Source organism: Gymnogyps californianus, chromosome Z (assembly GCF_018139145.2).
Source record: "Gymnogyps californianus isolate 813 chromosome Z, ASM1813914v2, whole genome shotgun sequence".
Lineage (NCBI taxonomy): Eukaryota > Metazoa > Chordata > Aves > Accipitriformes > Cathartidae > Gymnogyps > Gymnogyps californianus.
In genome coordinates this window covers 31,793,835-31,815,990 of record NC_059500.1, presented here as the reverse complement: position 1 = coordinate 31,815,990, position 22,156 = coordinate 31,793,835, and the positions used below count along the sequence as shown (strand labels likewise).

Below are 22,156 nucleotides of genomic sequence, written 5' to 3'. Positions count from 1 at the left end.
TTGGGACTATAGGCGCTACTAGTACAGAATAGACTTATGAATGATCCTGTTCCAGATGTAACTGAGGCCTTTATCAATGCTTTGGGCAAAGGTATCAGAAATTTCATGGAGGTAACTGCTGTGTCCCACCCTTGTCAGGAAGTGAGATCCTAGTATTTCAGAATCTATTCAACTGGAGCTGAATGCCCAAAAATGGAAGACCACTTGCGAAAACAAGGCCCAATCAGTTCCAAACAAGACAATCACATGAGCAGCAGAACTGGGAGTAATTCAGCAGGTGACACTCCGGCTGAGACCCAAGTGCTCAGCATCTTCTCCAGCAGTCCTAGGAGGACTTTCAGCCAGTGCCAGGCTCAAGTGTCTAAAGTCAAGTTCCTAAAAGAACAAGACCATCCTTGACTTGCAAGTACTTGGTTTGCCCTTTTACAAGGGGGGAGGTGAATAAAGGTTTTAACATCCAAGCTTTAGGCAGTCAAGTACAAAAGTGTAAGTAGCAATCTGTGCTAGCACTGACAAGAGCGTAAGTGGAAAACCACTTAAGGTAAACCAGTTGTTTGAATTAGAGGTTAACATAATAAAATTTTGGACTGAGATTTTTTGTGCATGTGACTAGAAGGTTTGCACACCCAATTCTCAATCATTTTAACGGCAGCTTTACATCTACAGTGTTTAGACCACTCTGAAAATCCCGTTAGTGTCTGAACAGCTAGAATTACTCACAGAAGAAAACAGTAAATGAGCATAGAATTAGTTTTTTAGATGTATAAACACAGCAGCATTTAGGCATAAGCAAATCTAGAAACTGGTATGCTATAATGAAATAGCAGAACACGCAAAGCTACACATCTATCCACTCTACAGCAGGAATCCATTGCAGCTTGGTCAGAAAGTGCTCATGCAACATGGCTTCACATACATCATTGAAAAAAAAATTGTACTGTTAGCACACACTTATTTAGATTCCATTAGGTTAAAAAATTGTCCCCATGGTAAGGAACTGAGTCAGGCCCCAAATACTCTGAGAAAGTAATGATGGAAAAATATTTCATTTCACAAAGTCATATTGCACAATGACAACTCATACCTTGCCCAGCCTGGCTCTCCATCATATGCTCTCAGTTCTCCACCTTCCAAACTCATCCTCCTATCTGTTATCTGTACCATGTATAGCAGTTCCTTATTCCAGGCTACTCAGACATGCAATGCCTTCCTAACAGGCACACCGTAAGTAAAACAGGCTGCAGAAGCATAAATGATGCATTGTTCACTGTCTGTGTATCTGACAGTGTGAGATGGAAAGAGCACACAAGAGACAAGCAACATAAGTAGTTGGCAATAAAAACAAACAACTGGGAGAAATGTCATTTGAGCAGGTTGAAAGGAATCACTTTATCCAATTCCTTGGCACTGTATAGAATAATTTAGCGAGAGCTTTAAATGCCTGGTCCTACTTTGCAACAATGGCTGCGCTCAGTAGTGTTCTTCAGGCTTTTAGAGTGAACGTAAGATGAACAACAATTGTTCAGCTCAGGGCTGAAAAGAGGATTAAAGTCAGAATAGCCCAATGAATTCCAGAGCCATCTTATTTTGAGAGTACTCAGCGACTGGGGCTGTCTGTGTATACCACATAGCGTGCACTACTAATCCTAATGAACTGATACTGCATTTGTTTCATATGACACAGTTCCTTTCATCTTACTTTTACAGGAGATGGTCTCAGCTGTGACAAAAACTCTGCCATCCAGGTGATAGGCAAGCTCACAAACAGAAAAAGCAGAACATCTTGAGTGATACAGAGAACAAAAACTTCTCCTGAAGAAGTGCAGTCAGTAAAGACAAAGAGGGAGAAGAAGTAAAAGTGAAACTCTTGGAGGATCGCCACCTCCTCATCTGCACCTACCATTGGTTTTAGCTCTCTGCCCTCAGCTCCACCTCCCCGGCCAGCTTCTTTCATAGATTTCTTACTATTCTCCACAAACTCCTGAAAAACAATAATCAAGTGAAAAGTGCTTTCTTAGAGCAGACTCCAAACATCAAATCTCAAGACAAAACTTTAAGATGTAACTGCTCCAAATGTCAACACAGCTTGCTCCTCCCACTTCTCTTGCTCAGACTTGTCCACAAGGTATCAAAAAAGCCTGCCAAATAGCCACAAGGGTCTCCCTCATTTAATTCTGGAAGCCAGACAGGTATTTGCCTTGTGTGCTGTTACAACTTTCACATTTACCACACAATGCTCTCCTTTATGGGGAAGAAAGGTAGAAGGGTGGTTGTCCAAAAAAAAAAAAAAAAAACCACCACCAAACCCCACCCACCCACCCCCCCCCCCGAGATCCCAGTTACTACATCCTGTCCTGTGAAGTGTGTATAATGTCAGAACTCCATTAAACAGAGGCACTGGGAGATAATGACTTGCAAGGTCCTGTTGATTTCCCTAACTTCCTTCAACTCAAATTCTTAAATTTTTCACTGGATCAAAATCACCTATTCACAAAGATTAGCAAAGGTGCTAATTCAATTTTATGTAATTTTTTTCTGTTAAAGGCAAACATTCTGTAGCCAATTTCAGTAAACTTTAGCTGCTGGTGTTTTGTGGTATCAACTGCTGACTAAAGAAACCCACAATGTTTTTATGATTTATCAGTGCTGTCTTCTGAGACAGCATGCTGCATTTTACTCTTATTCTGTGCTAAAAAGCAACTCATCAGCTACCGTTTTATTTATTATATACTCTAGATTCTGTACTGTTTTACCAAAAATTTAACGTTAAATTCTTGGCATTGTTTTCCAACAAGTAATCAGAAAAAAAATCATGCTAAGAAGTCACGCGAGTCCTCCTCTAGCCTACGCATGGGGGTACATTTTACAGGGACATATTCTACAGTTGCCACTTAAAAACATTGTCAAGAAAACTACCTACGCAACAACAAACTGAAGAGCTTGAGGAGCAGAATTTTTACATCTTGGTCTCTACCTAGAGTGAACAGGGAACAACATGGAACAAACAAATAAGAACTGAATTGTGCAAAGGGCCTTGTGTGTTGAGTTTGTGTGGCGGGGGAGGGGCTACAGGGGTGGCTCCTGTGAGAAGCTGCTAGAAGCTTCCCCGGCTCCAAGTCGGACCCACCGCTGGCCAAGGCCAAGCCCATCAGCGATGGTGGTAGTGCCTCTGTGATAGCGTATTTAAGAAGGGGAAAAAAGACTGCTGGAAAAAAGACCTGCAGCAGAGAGAGGAGTGGGATGTGAGAGAAACAACCATGCAGACACCAAGGTCAGTGAAGAAGGAGAGGGAGGAGGTGCTCTGGAGCAGAGATTCCCCTGCAGCCCGTGCTGAGATGGCAGGCTGTGCCCCTGCAGCCCAGGGAGAGTTAACGGTGGAGCAGAGATTCCTCTGCAGCCCGTGGAGGACCCCACGCTGGAGCAGGTGGCTGGGCCCGGAGAAGGCCGTGACTCCGTGGGAAAGCCCACGCTGGAGCAGTTCGTGGGGGGCTGCAGCCCATGGAAAGGACTCGTGTTGGAGAAGCTCACGCTGGAGCAGGGGAAGAGTGTGAGGAGTCCTCCCCCCGAGGACGAAGGAGCGGCAGAAACAACGTGTGATGAACTGACCACAACCCCCATTCCCGTCCCCGTGTGCCGCTGGTGGGGGAGGAGGTAGAGGAATCAGGAGTAAAGTTAAGCCCGGGAAGAAGGGAGGGGTGGGGGGAAGGTCTGTTTTTAAGATATGGTTCTATTTCTCATCATCCTAGTCTGATTTGATTGGTAACAAATTAAATTGATTTCTTTTTCCTCAAGTTGAGTCTGTTTTGCCTGTGACCACAATTGGTGAGTGATCGCTCCCTGTCCTTGTCTCCACTCACGAGCCTTTTGTTGTATTTTCTCCTCCCCCTCCCAGTGGGGGGGAGGAGTGAGCGAGCGGCTGCATGGTGCTTTGTTGCCAGCTGGGCCTAAAGCATGACACCTTGACATAGCACCTAGGCTCCAGGACAGAACATAAAACCTGTTGTTTCTGTGCATGACAGACTGAGAGTCAAATTCTGGTTGCTGTCTATCTGAAAGAAGAAAAACTCCAGTGTGGTCACTATCTGTGTGTGGCGTAGAATACTCTGATATTTCTTTCTCTTCCACATCCCAAGAGAAGTCCTTCTTAGGAAAGTACAAAGCCCAGGCCTTTACACCCTGTTTTGCTTCTGTCCATTCTGCACTGTATCATTTACAAGAAATGATACCTGAGAGTATGATTCTGCAAGACGACTGCTCATCTAACAGCCAGCAAATAGAAGCCAATACCAGTGATGCCAAGGGAAGGAAGCATCATTACTTATCTGGTGCTCACCAGATCACACTGTTTGCTGATCAAGCCATGAACAAGACAGCAAGGTAACCCAGGTAAAAAAAATTACCGTATGAAACTCAGCTATTGAGTTCCTTCCACTGTGAAAATACCCATTTTATGGAACCATATCCTTAGACTTAGAGAGCAAGGGGAAACTTACCATGAGAACTTTATCCATGTAGAATTCCCTCCCAGGGCTCCCATCATTGTATTTTGTATCGATGGCAAAACATAAGAAAAGGACATCAACAACCATTTCATAAATGGAAAGGAAGCAGTGAGCAACCAGGAATGCAAAGAGGCAGACAATGATGAGTGGCAGCACCCAGATAGTGTAATCTCGTTGGTAATTCAGCAACATAATCCCGGCCAAACCTGTACTGCAGACAATCAGGACCTGAAGAAGAAAACAGTAGACAACTCTAATGGCAGAAGCCTTTTGATATTTTTGGTTTGGTTTCGTTTTTTTTAACCTATGTGCTTCTTGCTCTGCCAGGGCTAGAACCAGAGGTTACAGATGCTAGTGGTAATGACATCTTTACCTCCTGGATTCCCCACATCCCCACGTGTAAATGACATTTTATCCATTAGTCCAGCATGTGCAAAATCAGAATAGTTTCAAACACATTCTTCAACACAAAAGGTATTTTTCAGAGCAAATTACATTTATAGCCTGCTGTCATAGTTCTAGTGTTACAGAATATTCCTGTAAAAAAGAACTTTATCCTGTCAGTTATAAAAACGCCAGAACCTGATGCTACCAAACAAGTAACGTGCAATTGTTTTTTTGGTTGGGGGGAGGAAGAAGGTAGGTCTTAGGAGGATGGCATGTTTTTCATTTTGCTGGTAGAAACAACTTCCAAGCTTGTCTTATCTGTCTCATCTCCATATCAGAATTCATGTGAGGCTCTTCATGTAACAGTGTCCACAGAACTGCACTATGTGTGACGCCCTAACAGATATTTCAGTGGGTACCAGTTTGGTCTTCGGGATAACAAAAGGACTAAAACAATTGTTGTGGCCACTCAACATTCTGAACATTTCTGAACCTATTATTACGAACTGCAGCTAAACATGAAATTGTAAAATAGGTCAGCTTTACTGTATTATGAAAATACTAGGTTGGACTGGTAGAGGAGACAGGCTGGCAGCCTAGCACTGTTTTAGCTGATACTATATTTTAAATGCTGCACTGTTCATTTTAACATTTGTCACCTGTGCATTTCTCTAATAATTTTAAAGACATCTTTTCAGGGAGATGTTTCCTAACACCTTTCAGACTCCATAAAACCATGTTATGTAATTTCATGGTCTCCCAAGCACCTATATCTTCATCATGTGTTTATTTCTTCTCACATCTTATTGACTTAATTACTGGATTAAAAGTTCAGCCCACTGTACTCTGACTTAATAAAAGTAGAGGAATGTAATAAGGAAGACATTTCAGTGCAACCAGTGTCCGAATGCTTACGCACAGGTGATTTAAGTGGATTGGTATTGTCCTGGTTTCGGCTGGGACAGAGTTAATTTTCTTCTTAGTAGCTGCTACAGTGCTGTGTTTTGGATTTAGAGTGAGAATGATGTTGATAACACTCCGATGTTTTAGTTGTTGCTAAGTAGCACTTATCTTCAGCCAAGGACTTTCCAGTTTCCCGTGCTCTGCCAGTAAGCAGGTGTGCAAGAAGCTGGGAGGCAGCAAAGCCGGGGCAGCTGACTTGAACTAGCCAAAGGGGTATTCCATACCATGGAACGTCATGCCCAGTATATAAACAGGGGGGAGTTGGCTGGGAGGGGCGGATCGCGGCTCGGGAACTAACTGGGCATCGGTCAACGAGTGGTGAGCAATTGCATTGTGCACCACTTGCTTTGTATAGTTTAATTCTTTTAGTATTGCTATTGTCATATTATTATTATTATCATTATCATTGTTTTTCATTCCTTTCTGTCCTATTAAACTGTCTTTATCTCAACTCACGAGTTTTTTTTTCCTGATTCTCTCCCCCATCCCAGGGGTGGGGGGGCAGTGAGCGAGCGGCTGCGTGGTGCTTAGCTGCCGGCTGGGGTTAAACCACGACAGGTATTAATTGTTTTAGTAAATAATGGCACAAAATCCTTCAAAGGATAGGAATAATCCACTGGATTAAGTTTCCATAAAGTATACCTCCAACAGTTGGAGGCCCAAAAAGCTGGCTGACCACAGCAATTATTCTAGTCTCCTTTTACTTCTCAGAGTACAGGTAACTTAGTTGCTTAAGCTGGCAGTTCCTCACAGTAGGCTTCTGTACTACCTTCCAGTCCAATTTTGTCATAAATGGTGATCAATAATACGTCACTTTTCAACAGAAACCTGGAGAGCCCTTACTAAACAGAATTTAGAGGAAATGCTTCCTTTCCTTACATTTCTAGGTTTTAACCACAAAACCAATCAAAAACTTAGAACTTCTAATCACTTTTCTCTTGACTCCCTAAAAATAAATTCACGCAAAAGGTGTCATCATTTTCAGCTATTCCTTTCTAATCACTTAAGTGGATCATCTGTTTATCCTCCCTATACTGGACAGTTCTTTCCCAATATGATGCAGTTAGATGTGATAAAGTGCACACTAAGAAACAGGAATCTTAAGGCATTTTGTATTTGAGGTGCAAGCCATTGCTAAGGAAAGCTTGCTACTATGTAGGTCCGTAACAACTGTATACAGTAGACATACCTTTCCTAGAAACAGCATAAAATCCCCAACTGTGTTTATGGCAGCCACTCGCAAAGCATTTTCCACTAGAATAACAAAGGCATCCTTTGCTGAGGTGCAGAAGTTGGTGCTGTTGATAGCTGTGGCTGTGTATGCGTTCTGGGAAAAGGAGATTGAAGATTTACTCATGGCACGATCAGATATTTCAGACGGAGGAGGGGGAAGAAGAGGGGGAAGATACAGCCTCTGAATAAGTCACATAAGTCATATGATGCTAATGAACAAAGATTCCCTTGAGAGTTGTTGAATCAAGCAGTACGTACCAGCTGACAGAAGACTACACGAGGTAGAGAATTACTATTCTTCTCCTCCCTTGCTCATCATTTATGCATTAACAAGTTTATTCCAAAAAAACTAATTAAACTGAATTTGCAATTTCTCTGCAGGAGGAGGTGAGCAGTGGCATAACTACAGCAATTAAGCAGTTTGAAAAAATATTCTGGAAATCTAAGAGAGTTTGAGAGTCATACAAGTTCACCAAGATAATTTCTAGATACTTCACTAGACTGCATTCAAGGTTAGCCAGGACAATTTTCAAGGATTACACTGGGGTTTTTAAAATGTTTTCTTCTGATTTTATTTTCTCTATTTCCACAAGCAAAAAAATGAACAACAGTGAAAAAGATATTAGAGATTATTTATAGATATACTTAACAGAGGTGGAACCACAGGCCAGTAAAACCTCTTTTACAAAGGGGTCTGACCAGCCAGTGTGTCGCAACTTACAACTCTTTTTCCACGTTGTAGATTATGATGATGACAATTTGATGTTATGTACAGTTTTTCAATTGTGTGAACCTTAAATATTACACCTAGAAAAGCTTCACTCTCTTTTCATAGCAAACATATTTTGAAACTCAGATGTAGTTTGACAGTGTGGACATAAGGGGGAACATCTCCAACCACTAAACAAATTGTTATAAAAGTTGAGATACCGTGTTCAGAAAGATGAATACTGGCTATTTTTCACCTTTGCTTGTAAACAAAGACTAATGTAGGGATTTACAGTGTAATTTCAGTAATGGAGACAAGACTGAAGTACTGTCATTCAAGTTCAGTTCCAAAGTACGATAAATTATGTCTCAGCCTCAGACTGCATTCTGGGAATATATATATATTATCAGCCCTTACATAAAACTTGCATATTGAAAATCTTACCTGATTTAAGTAGGTCAGGCACTTTTCTAGACACCAAAGGCAGCAGATGCAGGCTTTAAGCATACAGCGAGCACAAGCATTTTCCTAGGAAAGCACAGAATGTCGGAAAACAAAGATAAAGAGTAAAAACAACAGATCTTAAGAAAACAATATCCTTTGTGTTTCAGTAACTGATACTCAGCTTGGTAACTTAAGCAGTCCCTCTCAGTCCCACAGTCCTTTAAAGACCAAATATTCTAAAACAAGACTTCCAGCCTCCCACACAGATTAGATTAAATTAGCTGTAAACACGTCAGGCCTTGAGTTTCAGTAAGAAAATGGAATCTATTTCTCTTACTTTTCCTTTGAGTTGTGTATGAATATACATAAGAATCATTCGTGGTATCTTCACTAGTGTGATAATGAAAGACCCCTTTGCTACTGTTCCTAGGTGGTAACAAACAAGGCGATTAACAGATGCCAGAATAGGAGTAAATGGCAGATTCCTTTTCTCCCTGTTGAAAAAAGAATAAAGTAGAATGATCAGTATGTATGTAGTATCATCTAGAAGTGCTACAAATTCTCAATAAAATAACGTGCAAAAGGAATATATTATCCTTATACTAGCTTTCAGGGTATATTGTTCTCTCCACACTGACAGTCTGTGCAAATCACAGTTTTGGCTCTAATGCAGTAATAGGAATAGGATAAGGAATCAGTGTGTCTTAAGGGTAGTCTTACTAGTAGTTGGCTGCATTACCGCTATAGCCAACTAGTACTTTCTATAAAACTACATTTGATGGTGTGCAATTCAAAACCTTCCAAAAAAGTGAGAAACAATGCTAATATTTTTTCAGCTGGACTACTGATAAACTTGCCTTCCCCTTCTCTCCTTTTCTGTTGGAGGTCTTTGTGAAGACTTTGGAGAGGATATTACTATTTTTATTTATTAGGTAAATTCTTTTCTCAGATGTTTTGCATTTCTGATTTAGCTATTATATCCTCAAGGAACCAAGCATTAAGCCTTAAAACAAGCTATTTTATTGCAACGTGGCTAGAATATTTTTAATCTATCAGATGAATACTCACTTTCACAGTTTTGAAGCAATTCCCTCTTAAAGTTTTTATTTACATTTCCTCCCAAGGAAGCCACTTCTATTTCTCTCTCAAAGAACAGCTCTATTCAACATGTAAAGAATGGCTCTTCTTTATTAGAAATATGAACATAATAATAAGCATATTGAACAAATGCTAACATTCCAAACATAAAATATCTCCCCAGCTTGGGAGAAAGTTACATTCATGTGAGTTTCATTCAAAAAAAAAAAAAAAAAAAAAAAGTAGAGTCTTTATTCCATGAAACTAACATCTGCATAACTTAATCCTGAGATGCTAATAATTAAAATAGGTTTACCCAGCACTTTCTTCCAATTAACTTTTAAAGCTCAGGTGGGGGAAGCCAAATTCTCTTCCCCTTTGGGTACAATCACATAAATGGTCTGAGCCTTACACCCAGGCAACCCAACCACTTCCTCCTTTCGAGGTAAATATAAATGAGGGCAGAGTCTGTAATGCAGAACACCTTGAGGTCTGTTATTGTCTGAGTTGAAAGGAATCCATCTGGCTAAGGTGAATGAACAGTGAACATATATAAAACATTTCTCCATGCATAACTTCATCTCATTTGCTGTGGAAAGCTGCTAATACGCAAAATAATGAGGAAGTCCAAATTAATGCCCTTGCCTTTCTTACTGAGTGACTTTCCCCGATTAGAATTGTACCTTAAAATGCAAAAAAGGGTAACAGTAGGGAGAAATGGGTATTTACTAACTTAAAATAAATTTCCTGTTACGGAATGATAGGGTACAGTTAAAAGAAAAATCATTCACCCTCAGGTGACAGAAAATACATAAACTTACAGATGAAGCATACACATTGCTAAGTGATCTATTTCAGTGTGAAGTTATCCTCTCTCCTCTGTATTTTCCTAGTTCTTTACTCAATCTAGTTTAATTATTCACAAGATTACATCCCTGTAACATCTTGTAATAACTTCATAGATGTATTTCATTGGTATACTGGAGGACTTAATCATTAATAAAATAACAGAATTTCTGTCAGCACAGTAAATTAATTCCTTGCCTTTGATATTGTTTTAAAGACTAGGGCAGATAAGGAGTCAAATGTAATTCAGATAACAGTCTCAATTAAAAAGACAAACCAATTAAACATTTGTGATCTGAATCATGCACTTGAAAAATATCTGCATGCATTATTTAAAAACCCATTTTTTAAAAAACCAGACTCTTAAAAGCACATGGCAAGAATAGAGTGTGGTTGCTGGATATCACTAGAAATTTTTATATGCAATATTCTTCACATGAAAGCCTAATAAGACATACCAAAAAACACTAGCTGAACTACATGTGTATTTAGGATACTAATGCTTTTTTTCTTGGGGATAGCATCACTCCAACATCTTGGTTTTCCTTCCTTAAGTAAACCACCATTGCTAAATATCTTGTCAACATCCTCTACTCATGCTGCTCTTTATCCAGAGGAGTTGTATTTACATTGTTTGGAAAAGACTTTGAGAATATCTGAAATAAAATTACTTATCTAGTTCCTGAACAATGATGTGGTGGGTTTTTTGGTGATATTTTCATGATACATTGTTTGAACAAATGTATCATGAACTACTAGGTCTAGGATGACATGTGGCGAAGCTTCATTAAACTATACTTTTACAAAACAGCTATTAGTATACTTGCTTCTTTTCCTTAACAGAAATATTGCCATAGTTCTGCTCTACATACCAAAATGTAATACTTCAGATCACTGAAGTACCATTTATTCTCATGAAATACTAACAAAGCATCTGATACCACTTTTTTCCTGAAAAAACGGGGTCCTAAATGGCTAAAATAAGAACTTTAATTTTCTCTTATTTAAGGTAAATTTTAAGCAATCTTAATTTCAAAAAGTTTTCAAATACTAGAGACTAAAACCCCAAAGCTAAGTTTGCGATTCTGAAATCAGTTTGTTACCTCTGTGAAGCAAAATTCTTGTGCCTGAAGGTTGGTGAAACCATTGCTTAATAATTAGTATTGCCTTCTTGAACAGCTAGCAGATACATGTAGAATAGCCAGCGTAAAGTATGCCATGATACACAATTTAGTACACAAATATAGCAATGAAATATGGAGTTTTAATGCACATATATTTGTATCACTTTTTATTTGTACATGCTCTTGTCAGAATCTATATGTAAATGATGAATCTAGTAAGACCTTAAGTAATCTTGTGTAAGAAAGATTAATGAAGCACTGTAAATAATTTAAAGGGCACTGTTTTGCTATTAAAATAATAATCAATTGCTTTCAATATTTCTTTACTCTCTACCGAGGTTATCAGCATTAATTATTAGCATCACAGATGACCTTCCAGGTGCATCCTGCTTTGTAAACAACCATCCATGTCCGTACAATGTGCACAGGTTACAAGGCAAACAAGACTTCAAGTCCTAAATATCAAGAATACCATTTATAACCAGCAAAACAGATTATTTTAGGACTTGACATGATTTAAAAAGAGTCAATACAGATCAACTGCTCTCCAGCTTTCAGGACAGAAGCAAGCATTCTCCCCAAAAGCTCTGTCCCTCATTATTTCTGCTAATTCCCTTTCTAAGCTACTCACAGTAGAGCTGTCTACGTTGTCCTTACCTTGTAAAATAGTATGTTACAACAGCCCCTGCTACTGTCATCTGCTGACAGGCTAGGATAAACTCGCTGATCCAGATGAGTCCCACCACATGGTACCACCACATGTATTTCAAAGGCCCTACCATCCGAAATTCAACAAGTCCTTCTTCATTTGCGACAGGATTACCTAGAAATAAATGAGGGTAAAAAAGGAAATGGTGCTTACATCAGCCCAGAAAGAAGGAAGCATATGGTATTAGCAGTTCATAACCATCTACAGCAGAACCCTTCTAGCTTCTACTAATAGTTCTAAATGTCATGTTTAGGAAGATTATTCGTAAGAAAGATACAGCTTTTGCGACAATCAGTATAATGGCATTTGAAAAAAGCACTACAAAAAAAAAAATATTCTGAGCATACTCAAAATCCTGCAACACTTCTTTTAATTTTTAGCCACATTGTGAAAATTTCCAAAACTAACCACCATCAAGTAGCAGAAATTCTTATAATTAAACATAATAGAAGCCTGCTTCAGTCATTCTTAATTTCACTCTGCTGCTCTGTTGATATTATTCATACAGTGAGAATCAATATTAGACTTCATAGCTCCTTACATCTAGATGTCAACATTAACAATCACTTTTGTTTTCCTTATGGTAAGTCTTTGTGCATGTCTTTCAACAATATTTGTAGCTTTCAAGGTATTTACAGACATAAGGAGCAGCTTTAGAGATTCTAAACATATGATTTCATACATTCAGAAACCCACCGACTCTCTGTCTAATCTGAATAGCGCTATCATGTATTGAGACTGACAGCACATGTCAGAACCCTCCTAGGATAAGCTCTATTTCAATGTGTTAACCCACACTGAGATGTTTCATCTTATATAACAGTTATGTGAACAGCTGATGAGATTCAGAAAAATACTGAAAGTAACATCACGTGCATAAAATGCTTACCTCAAAAACCATTGTTTTGACTTAGCATTGATAGCACGTTCTCCACCTTCTTAGCTATGCTTTTACGCTTTTATAAAAAAATCAGTATTTTCTTATGAATATATTGAACTATTGAAATAATTTTGGTTTTAGTGAACAAGCTCTTCGTAAGCGTAGGCTTCTTCTCATGCACAGCTAATGTACACTTTTTCAGTTCTCCTGGTTTGGATTGAAAAGATCTGGCCCTATTTGCACAAAGATTTTGTTTAACTGGTATCAGTGAAGATGTTGAGTGCATATAAAGCTAAAAGCATAAATTAATCTTTGCAGAATCACAGCCAGATGAAGAGTTCTGTCAGTAAAATACAGTATCAGGCTAAATTCTGCTACAAATTTAGTCCCTGTGCAGTGATCTTTAACTCACAGAGTGAAGCACGGGACTGACACTTAACTCACTTTCAGAGGCGAACATTTTCTGCACATAGCACAGCATGTAATGAAAACTAAAAAATTCAACAGTAATGAGAACAAGAACACGTGAATGCCATTACCTCCATCCTTCGCTAAGAATTCAGGCTATGAAATAAAAAATACTTATCTTGTATTATCCTGAAATAGCTCTGTGACCTGAAACACTGCTACTTTTGGATTGGCAGTAAACAATAAATTTCAAAATTCTAAGGTTTTAATAACGAATGATGGTCTTTATGGCCTACAACTTCCTGCAAAATAACAGAGACATCTCCCATTTTAAAAAGCAGTTGCTAGGTTTCTCTGCTGAAGTAACTAAGATTTGGACCTATAGGATCGAGCTAATTCTAGCAGCTCTTGTCAGACCCTGAACACAAACAAAGGTCTCATCTTCTATGCTGTTCACAGGAGGCAGAAATTGAGAGTGGATTGGCTGCTCTTAGAATACAGCGTACAAACAGCAGAAAAATCTCCCTAATAATCCCGGAAAATGCTGGAATAATAGTGGACACCTAAGTTATGAACAACTGAAAACTACTTCCAGCATACTTACATTTTGGGAGACAGTAATTGTGTGCAACAGCCCTTTCATTACTATGTCTTCATCTGTGTGAGTACTGGCTACAATACAACACCTTATGAGATTAGCTGCAAGATTAGGCTGTTTTCAAGCTGTTTGTGTAAAATTAGAGGGAATTATTTGAAAAATTGTTATAGCAGTCTTATTAATGGAGTCTTGTGGTTTGCAACATGCCAACTTGCATCAAATCAAAAAGTCGGCCTAAGGCACAAAGTAACATACTGGGAATGCAGACTCAAAAGCACAACTTTCTTGAAAAAAGTCTTTTGAAGTCACTGAAGCAGACAAGAACAGAAGCACAGTATGTGGGTTTTTTTTCTAGAGGTTCCCACATGCTTTTTAACCAATGCTGCCTGAAACCATACAAAAATGAAGTGGAATTTGTTTAAAATAAGCCTGGTAGCTGCTTACCTGTAGTACCAAGGAAAAGCAGGACTGTGATCCAGTATGTCCAGAAGAGCATAAGCACAAAGAATGTCCAAAATGGCTGGAAGACTAGCAGCGGCAGGTGAATGAAGACCTTGCCGGCCACGTGGAACAAGGCAATGGTGAGAGCTACTCGTTTGCGCATAATTAACATTATCAAGAACAAGACAACCTAGAGGGAGAAGTTTCCAAATCACAGTTTAGAGAACTGAAAAATAAGCAAGCTATCATTTTGCACAGCTAGGATATTCAAACACAGCAAATTTAAAACATGCTCTATCTGTAAAATCACAAGGTCAAAATGTAAAACCTCTATCAGCTTCTTCTGGTGATAAATTATTTTCCAAATTATACTTTTGGGGAATTCCAATCTCATAATTATGTATTTGGAATCATCATCAGCCTCAGGTTGATGAGATTATACAAGATTCTATGCTCAATTATGTTGTACAAACCAGTGAAATCAGCAAGATTTAACAAAGAATACAATTTAACATTTATATTTGAGCATGGTGTGGTGGTCTTGTCATACAAGTTAGTCAAACATTGTCAATTTTTAGTAGTAAAGTCAGTGACTCCAAAATGAACAGCAAGGCCTAAAGAAGATAAATTGGTTCAGTCATCAGTGTTAGTATTTCAGTTCACAATGATACTTCTGTAAATGGAAGAAGTTTGGGAACAACCGATTTCAGAAGTAGGAATGGTTTAAGGACTTTCAAATAAACTCAAATGACTAAGTACCTCTGAACTGGGAACCTAAGAAAAATCTTGTAAGTGAAATTGGATTGGGAGTCCAATATTGTATCTATTCTTGGAAGTCCCTGTGGACATTTTACAGTAGAGGAGAGTAGCTGCAGGGTTAGGAACTCTCTCCTGACTCAAAATCAGATATTAGAGAACAATACCTAGAAGAAAAAGAAAAAAAAAAAAAAAAAATCACTGCAGCAGAGCTTGCAGTAGGAATAAACTTCAAAAATGTGTGCAATAGAAACCTTTCACGTGAATAAAAAAATAGAGACCACCAGGAAGACAGAACAAGAAAATAGTCATTAGCAAAGCATACCATGAAGACTGTAGCTGAAATGGCATAGATCAGGAGAGCCTGAAGATTGTCTTTGGCTATTTGAGTCTCAACAGCACTGGCAGATATTCGTTGCTTAGCATAGAGCCACCACAGGACTCCTGTACCACCTATGTTTTAGAGAGAAAAAAAAAGGATAAATGAAAGATGCTCCTTCTACGTGACACAGTCATACTACCTAGTACCAAAGAAACTAAACAGTTTCTTCTTTTTAAGTCTAGTCTGGTACAGAATACTCAAGGGCACTGATGCTTAACCCACAGGAACTTCTGAGGAGGGAGAAGTGCTTAGTTCTCCTCTGTTGCCCTCTTCTCAAGTGGATATACTCTTTTCACTGTCTCACCCCACTATGACCACTTAAGAGACTTGCAGCTCTTTGTGTTTTAGGGTGAAGTGCATGAAAGGACTAGTTCATGGGCAGCCCCAACAATGAAGATCACAGCTCTCATTAGACAGGCAATAGAGGAACAAAAAGAAGAATAAAGAGTTATATGGTAAGATGTATGTATATATGTGTATAATAAGCTGGGGAGTAAGAATTTAGGAGGAGGAACAGAAAGGGAGCTTTGGATTAGGATGCAAAATAACGAGGAACAAAAGGAAGAGTCTACAACTCCTGGGAAGACTAATGGAGAAGAGAAGGAACAGCCCTGATGCTGAAAACAGCACCTCAAGTTAATGACACGTAGCTACACCTGTATCAGACAATGTCTTAGGGCACTGGAAAAAACATCAGTCAAAGGCACAGGAGGCCAATATAAAGTGAGGTACTTTCTTCTAACCCCTGTTACGAAATCCTAGCCTTATAGCCAGAATATCATTCTCCTATCCTAGCTACCTTTCCAAGGTAGAACTTTTCTTAAATACAGGACTCCAGCCCCTCAGGGAGATAACCCCTCCCCTCTGATACACTTTTCTTCTGAGTATCCTTCTCTGTTCTGTTGTTATTTCTGAATCAGCTGCATAAGCTTATCTAAAGATCACAAGTCTTTGCTGAAGGTACTCCATTCAGGTCTAAAATGGAGGATGCTCTTTTGGCATCTCCTAAACAAACAGTGAATACAGAATAAGCAGTATGTCTCACAAATGACATGTTCTTATTCAGTCTGTGTAATGGATGCAACTTTTTAGAATATAATAACAGATGGCAATAAGATAAGTCATTCAATTCTTTCACTCAACATAGTTGCTCAGCTTCTAAAGAGAATATAAACAAAACAAAAAGTATTTTTCTCCTTTTCTTTGGTCACAGATCCTGTGATCAGTAAGCAGAAAAACCAAGTGATCCTGAAAAAACATAGATGGTCTGCTGATTTTTTTTCCATCCCTTGCAGTCATGACTTGCAAGAATTAAATTGCTAGTGCTTCCTAATTTGATTATTCTATTTTTGCTCCTTCCCTACAGTCATCTGCCCATACATTTTGGCTTAGCTACTGAGTATCAACAATAGAAGACTTTAGTTTTACAAATGTAAAAGTTAATGTGATGAAGTAAGGCTATTTTCAAGCAAGCTACATCATTTAGGATGAGACAATCTTTGGCCATTCCCAAGACGGCATGACTGGTTGCATTTCATACATGATCTAGGTCATGCAGGACTTTCTGAGTCATATGGAAATACAAGGATTTAATTAGAAATGCTAGAAAAGCACCTTTGCCTCCTCTCCTCAAGAACAGGTCTTAGATACACCTACAGAGCTACTCAGAGGACTGAAGGGGCTGATGAACATCTCAGGGTTGTATGGATACATCTACATCCTAAAGTCCCCTGAGGCTGCATAAACAGTAGTTGCCCTTTGATTCCTGCATGCTTGAGTATGCCCAGTGGGTGGGTATGCCATCAGACACACCCAGACTAGCTGCCTTGCTGCCATGTTTGGAAGGCAGGTTGAGAAGTAGGCAATGTTTAGGGCTCTGCTGCAAGTGCTGTGAGGAATATCCCATATTGCCTATGCAAGCTCGGCTGAGAGGAAGCTTCCCAGCCAAGCGGGGTGTGCAGCAAATCTCTAAGGAGCAACATACTCTCTGGGATAGGACTGCAATTACAAAGGTGGCATTTTTGACATATGTCTTGCAAGAGATTCAAAGAAAAGCTGAAGGGAAATGCATGGTCCAAGATCTGTGCAGGATGTAGCTGGCCTGAGGACATGGAGCACAAAGATTAGAACTGGGCACTCAGAAGCTGGGAGACAAACAAGACTTACCGAGTGATCCCAGAATGACAAGAATTGTTAAAATCCAGACAAGTACTCTTGAAATGTACCTGATTATAACCATCAAAATCATGGACAACACTGCAAAAGAAGACAAATAAAATAAGCAGAGCAATTATTTCAAGTAGAAATAGCCTTCCTCATTCTCCCACTGCACTAAGATAACTGCCTTCCAACAGAATTTTTAGACAGACTTCTTTTCTGAGGCTTACAAACTCACTGCACAGACAGTTAAGGGAATTAGGCACCTCTACAACTTCTGCTTTGATACTGTTGATTAAAACAAAGAGAGCATAAATACATTTACATGGTACATTAAATACAGGACGTAATGTGTACATACAGACAGAGATGTATTTAGACAATGACAAAACAGACAGCAAGACATGATAGTACTGTGAGTCTGGTAATATGAGCACACCTCCTGAGGACCAGAGCAGAATTTGCACTCAAATACACTTGTCAAGCAAGTGTAAAGTGACACCTGTGTATTTCAAAATGTCATGCCAGTAAAAAGTAAAAGAATTATGACTTTATTTTCAACATTCAAAATGAGTTCTTTAACAAGCTTTGTTCATATAGTTCCACTGCCATTCACGAACTGCATGTTAAAAAGCCCTCTACAATCTCAGGCAACTAAGATTTAGTGAGTGGTGTGTGTAAGTGCATGTGCGTATTTTCGGATATACATATTTGTGTACAGCAGTTACATAAAAGCCACTGGAACCTGGCTTTCTGAATCACACAATCTTACCCGTTGTTTAAAAATAAATAAATTCTGTTTAACTATGAAGGTATGAAAAATATTTTTAAAATTAACTGTATGTAAAACTCTGTACTAATTTGTGACTCTAACCGAACAGTAGCACTGCTAATCAGCCACTAGCTTTCAGATTCGGAACAGTCTTTCTACTGTTATTATCAAATACTGCAGCTGTCAAGATAGAAGAATAAACAGCTTTCCAGTTATAGTTGAAAAGATACTAAATGGTCTTTTGTGGGTTTTGGGGGTTTTTTTAAAATGTATCTAACATCCTTTTTTTTTTTTTACCCACAAAGGCAGACTGAAAACAAAGGACTTCTTAATCTGGTACAGCTTCACAGTGTTTCTTTTCAAACCACACACTGCTCATATACATGGCTAGTATCTGGAGCCTCCCATTTTAGGATTTCAGATTTTATACTTGGTAGGAGTAAAATAGACTCATTAGTAAAGGAATTTATGTGGGTGAGTAGCATTCTACCTTAATTCACAAGACTTTGTTAAAACAGCACTTCAGTCTAGTGCAATGTGTCACTGCATGGGCCAGAGGCATCTCCTAACTGTAGAAACGATTCAGCACCTCTATACTGCTGGGAATTTCCAGCTCTTCAGACAAGGCTGAGATTTTCAAAGGCCTGAAGGTTTTAATTTTGGGGGAAGGGGAAGAAGGAGGTAACATATGATACAACAAATGGGCACCTAAGTTTCTTGTTTTCCCCCTGAAAGTTCTCATATCCCTGCACAAGTATGTTCAATGAAACAAACTAAAACCCCTGCATTCTAGAAGTGTGCTATCGTGCATTTCTCACCCTGTCCTTTTTATTTCGAAAGGGTTTATTTGGACTTGGGTTGGCAGAAGATTAATATTAGAAATGGGAAAGGGGAATATTATAACAAAAAGTAGGAGAATAGGGATGCTCTGTTAACTACAGCAAAACTAATGTTGGCTAATCAACAGCCACACATCCTCTATCTCATAATCAGTAGAAGAGGAGAAAAAACAGGAATGCATATGTATATTGCTTCTGAATATGTTACCCAGCTGTCAAATAAAATTTTAAAAAAGCATTCTGAACCATTTTCTAAGGGCTCATTGCTATCATACATGGTTTTTGCTCATATTGTGGTTAGAGGGTGTTAACAATCTCCTAATGCAGTACTAAGAAATAGCTAGTAATGAGAAAAACAATTACCTAGTGATAACAAGCAAAGTCCCATTATAATCTCTTTGCTGGTCATAACTCCACTAATCAGCCTGTGTAAGACACTACTGTCACTGACAAAGGTGATCAGGGCCTCTGCAAACTTGGCATAGCAGGAAATGTTCACAGGAGCACAGCGATGGAAGAATGGAATAGGTGCACTGGTGACACAAGAAAAAAAAAATCAGAAAAAAAATTACTCCTACTTAATATAAATGCCACATCAACACACAAATGAAAGGTGAATAGATGCAACCATTCCACCCTCATAACATCATAACCAGAAACCATGTGTTGAATGCACAAGTGCTGCTGGAATGAGGATGATCATAATGGGAAGTGATGCAGTTCTTACAAATAACCCTGTGAGGCTGGAGTACACAGCCCAATAGGAAATTATTACCCTCCCACCCTTAAATGGCAAGGCTCAGAAAAACACAAGTTCCTATTTCCGCTTAAACGTCTCTCAAGTGTCAGGTGGTGAACTAGCAGCTGAAACAATGCCTTTCACTCATGTTAGAATGGAATACTGGCCCATATTTGCAGCAAAAGAAATCCCAGAATGACAATACTCTTCTTGCAAGCATATATTTTATGCTAAAAGACATCAGCACTTACAACTACTGCCAAGCAAAACCAATGTATTTATTCTTAGTCTTTCCCCATACTAAACGTGCTCTTGTATTGAAGATTACAATTACAGTGCTTACTTTCATTAATTTCGTTAAAATTATGCACTACATTCTTTGCAAAACATGCAAAAGATGCCTCTATTGTTTCATTATTCCTGAACCGTTTTGGAAGCATCCTCCCCAAAAATATTGACGCTATGCATTAAACTTTGCAGAATGTTCAGCAGAACCTGTTAGCAAGTCCATCAGAAGAAAATACAAGAGAACAAAAACTTCACTTTAAAAGTGGGTAATTTTGTTTTCCAAATGTCTCCCATTAAGTAGCTGCCTTTCTTGCTTATAAACTATGTCAGATCTCAAAGTGGCCTATTACATCTTTTGATCAATCTTCCCAATTACACTTCAGACACATGTTCCTTCCTGTAATTGGATCCAACGAAAGAAATGCCTTTCATATTAAGTCAGTCTTTTCTTCTAACCTCTGTATTTGTTTCACCCTGCCCAATCTTCCTTACTTAGAAGATTTTGGTGGACTGTAGCAGCAATGCACGTAATCTTTTGCAGTTTCCCCATTTCAGCAATGACCTATAAACCAGCAATTTTCTGTACTCAATAACTATTTGTTAAGCCCATGCCTTTCCAAAATTCTAACCATCGTTTTAAACACATAGTGAGTAAACCAGCTGCCTTAGGCACATCCTTTCTATGCATTGTTTTTGGGGAAAAAAAGACAACATACTGAAAACCATTAGTGTGTAATTATTCTGTACAGAATTCAGGACAAATTAGGATCACCGGCCATACATAGGTAATTAGTAGATCCTAGGTTTTTGTTTGAAGTGACTGACGATTGTAAATTATATGGTTTTAAACTTACTGTGCTGAGTAGATAAATGCATTTGAAGATGCTCATATTGATGGTCTACTTTTGGGTAGTGATGAAGACAGCAGTTAAGCACAGCAAAGTAATTGTGAATTAGTCACAGTTGTTAAAAACCAAATTAAACCCATAACGATGGCTGCCCTATTTAAAAGGCGGCCCATGTATCCTCTCAGCCTCTTACAACATAGCCTGTTTTGGAATATGGAGCATACTGCAGTTCATTATATGCAGTAATACTGGAAAAGACTGAAATTTGAGACGTTTATTTAATTGTTAACTGCTTCAACTTTGCAGAAAGCCTAGAGCATTTAGAAGTTGTCAATATCAGTAACAAAGCTCAAATTTTGAGCTGGGAATAGGCAAAGGACTGTCATTCCTGCATCCAAATACGAAAAATACCCATTTTGAAAAGGGGAACTAATGGGATTAAAATACTGTTCCAAAATACATCCCAACAGAGGAAAACATGCTTTTTGTGTACCAGAGTTTATGTTATTCATCTAACGTCCCTTAAGCTATAGCAATTTCATTACACATTTTAAGTTACCTATTTTCATGCGCAATAATTGATTTCTAACTTTGTTGTAATTAATAAAAAAAATGAGGTAAGTGGTTCCTACAAGCCTTCTGGAGTAAATGGGACTCCTGAGAGTCCACCTTTTGAGCTCTGCTGCTGTTTCAGTGGTTCTGACTGAATGAGTAGGCGAGGTAAGGTGTCTTGTTTAATAAAAAATACAGTAATAGATCTATTCTCCATGACCTGTGCTATTCTATATGGCCTCTTGATTATAACTTGGTATATTATACACTGAAATGGAATTACAAGTTTCTGAGAATAACAACATGATGCTTAATCATGAAGAAGAGTGAGTGAAGTTCAAGCCAGCAGATGATGGTGTTAAAAATTGTATTTTTAAAGCAATATTCAAATGAAGTTACGAGACCCATCTGATTGTTCAAGTACTAGATTTCAGAGGAGAGCTTTCTCCTCTGACTACAACACCTGGGCATACATAGCAAGCTGTGTGTGGGGAGCCTGGCT

General features: G+C 38.7%; 1 protein-coding gene across 4 annotated transcripts in view; it reads right to left on the bottom strand.

Annotated features, from left to right (window-relative positions):
• Positions 1–22,156, bottom strand: part of SLC44A1 (solute carrier family 44 member 1) — a 73,239-nt gene that overhangs the window by 7,102 nt on the left and 43,981 nt on the right. For 2 of the 4 annotated variants that reach the window (XM_050912660.1, XM_050912661.1), the window contains exons 6-15: positions 19,591–19,760; positions 17,626–17,715; positions 15,403–15,530; positions 14,325–14,511; positions 11,943–12,108; positions 8,576–8,732; positions 8,239–8,322; positions 7,042–7,179; positions 4,494–4,730; positions 1,691–1,981 (exon numbers count right to left, since the gene is read on the bottom strand). In XM_050912660.1, the coding sequence (XP_050768617.1) occupies positions 1,691–1,981; positions 4,494–4,730; positions 7,042–7,179; positions 8,239–8,322; positions 8,576–8,732; positions 11,943–12,108; positions 14,325–14,511; positions 15,403–15,530; positions 17,626–17,715; positions 19,591–19,760 (1,648 nt within the window). Of the gene's footprint in view, positions 1–1,147; positions 1,239–1,690; positions 1,982–4,493; positions 4,731–7,041; positions 7,180–8,238; positions 8,323–8,575; positions 8,733–11,942; positions 12,109–14,324; positions 14,512–15,402; positions 15,531–17,625; positions 17,716–19,590; positions 19,761–22,156 lie in introns of those variants that run through there. The other 2 variants (XM_050912662.1, XM_050912663.1) reach the window with 2 other exon arrangements.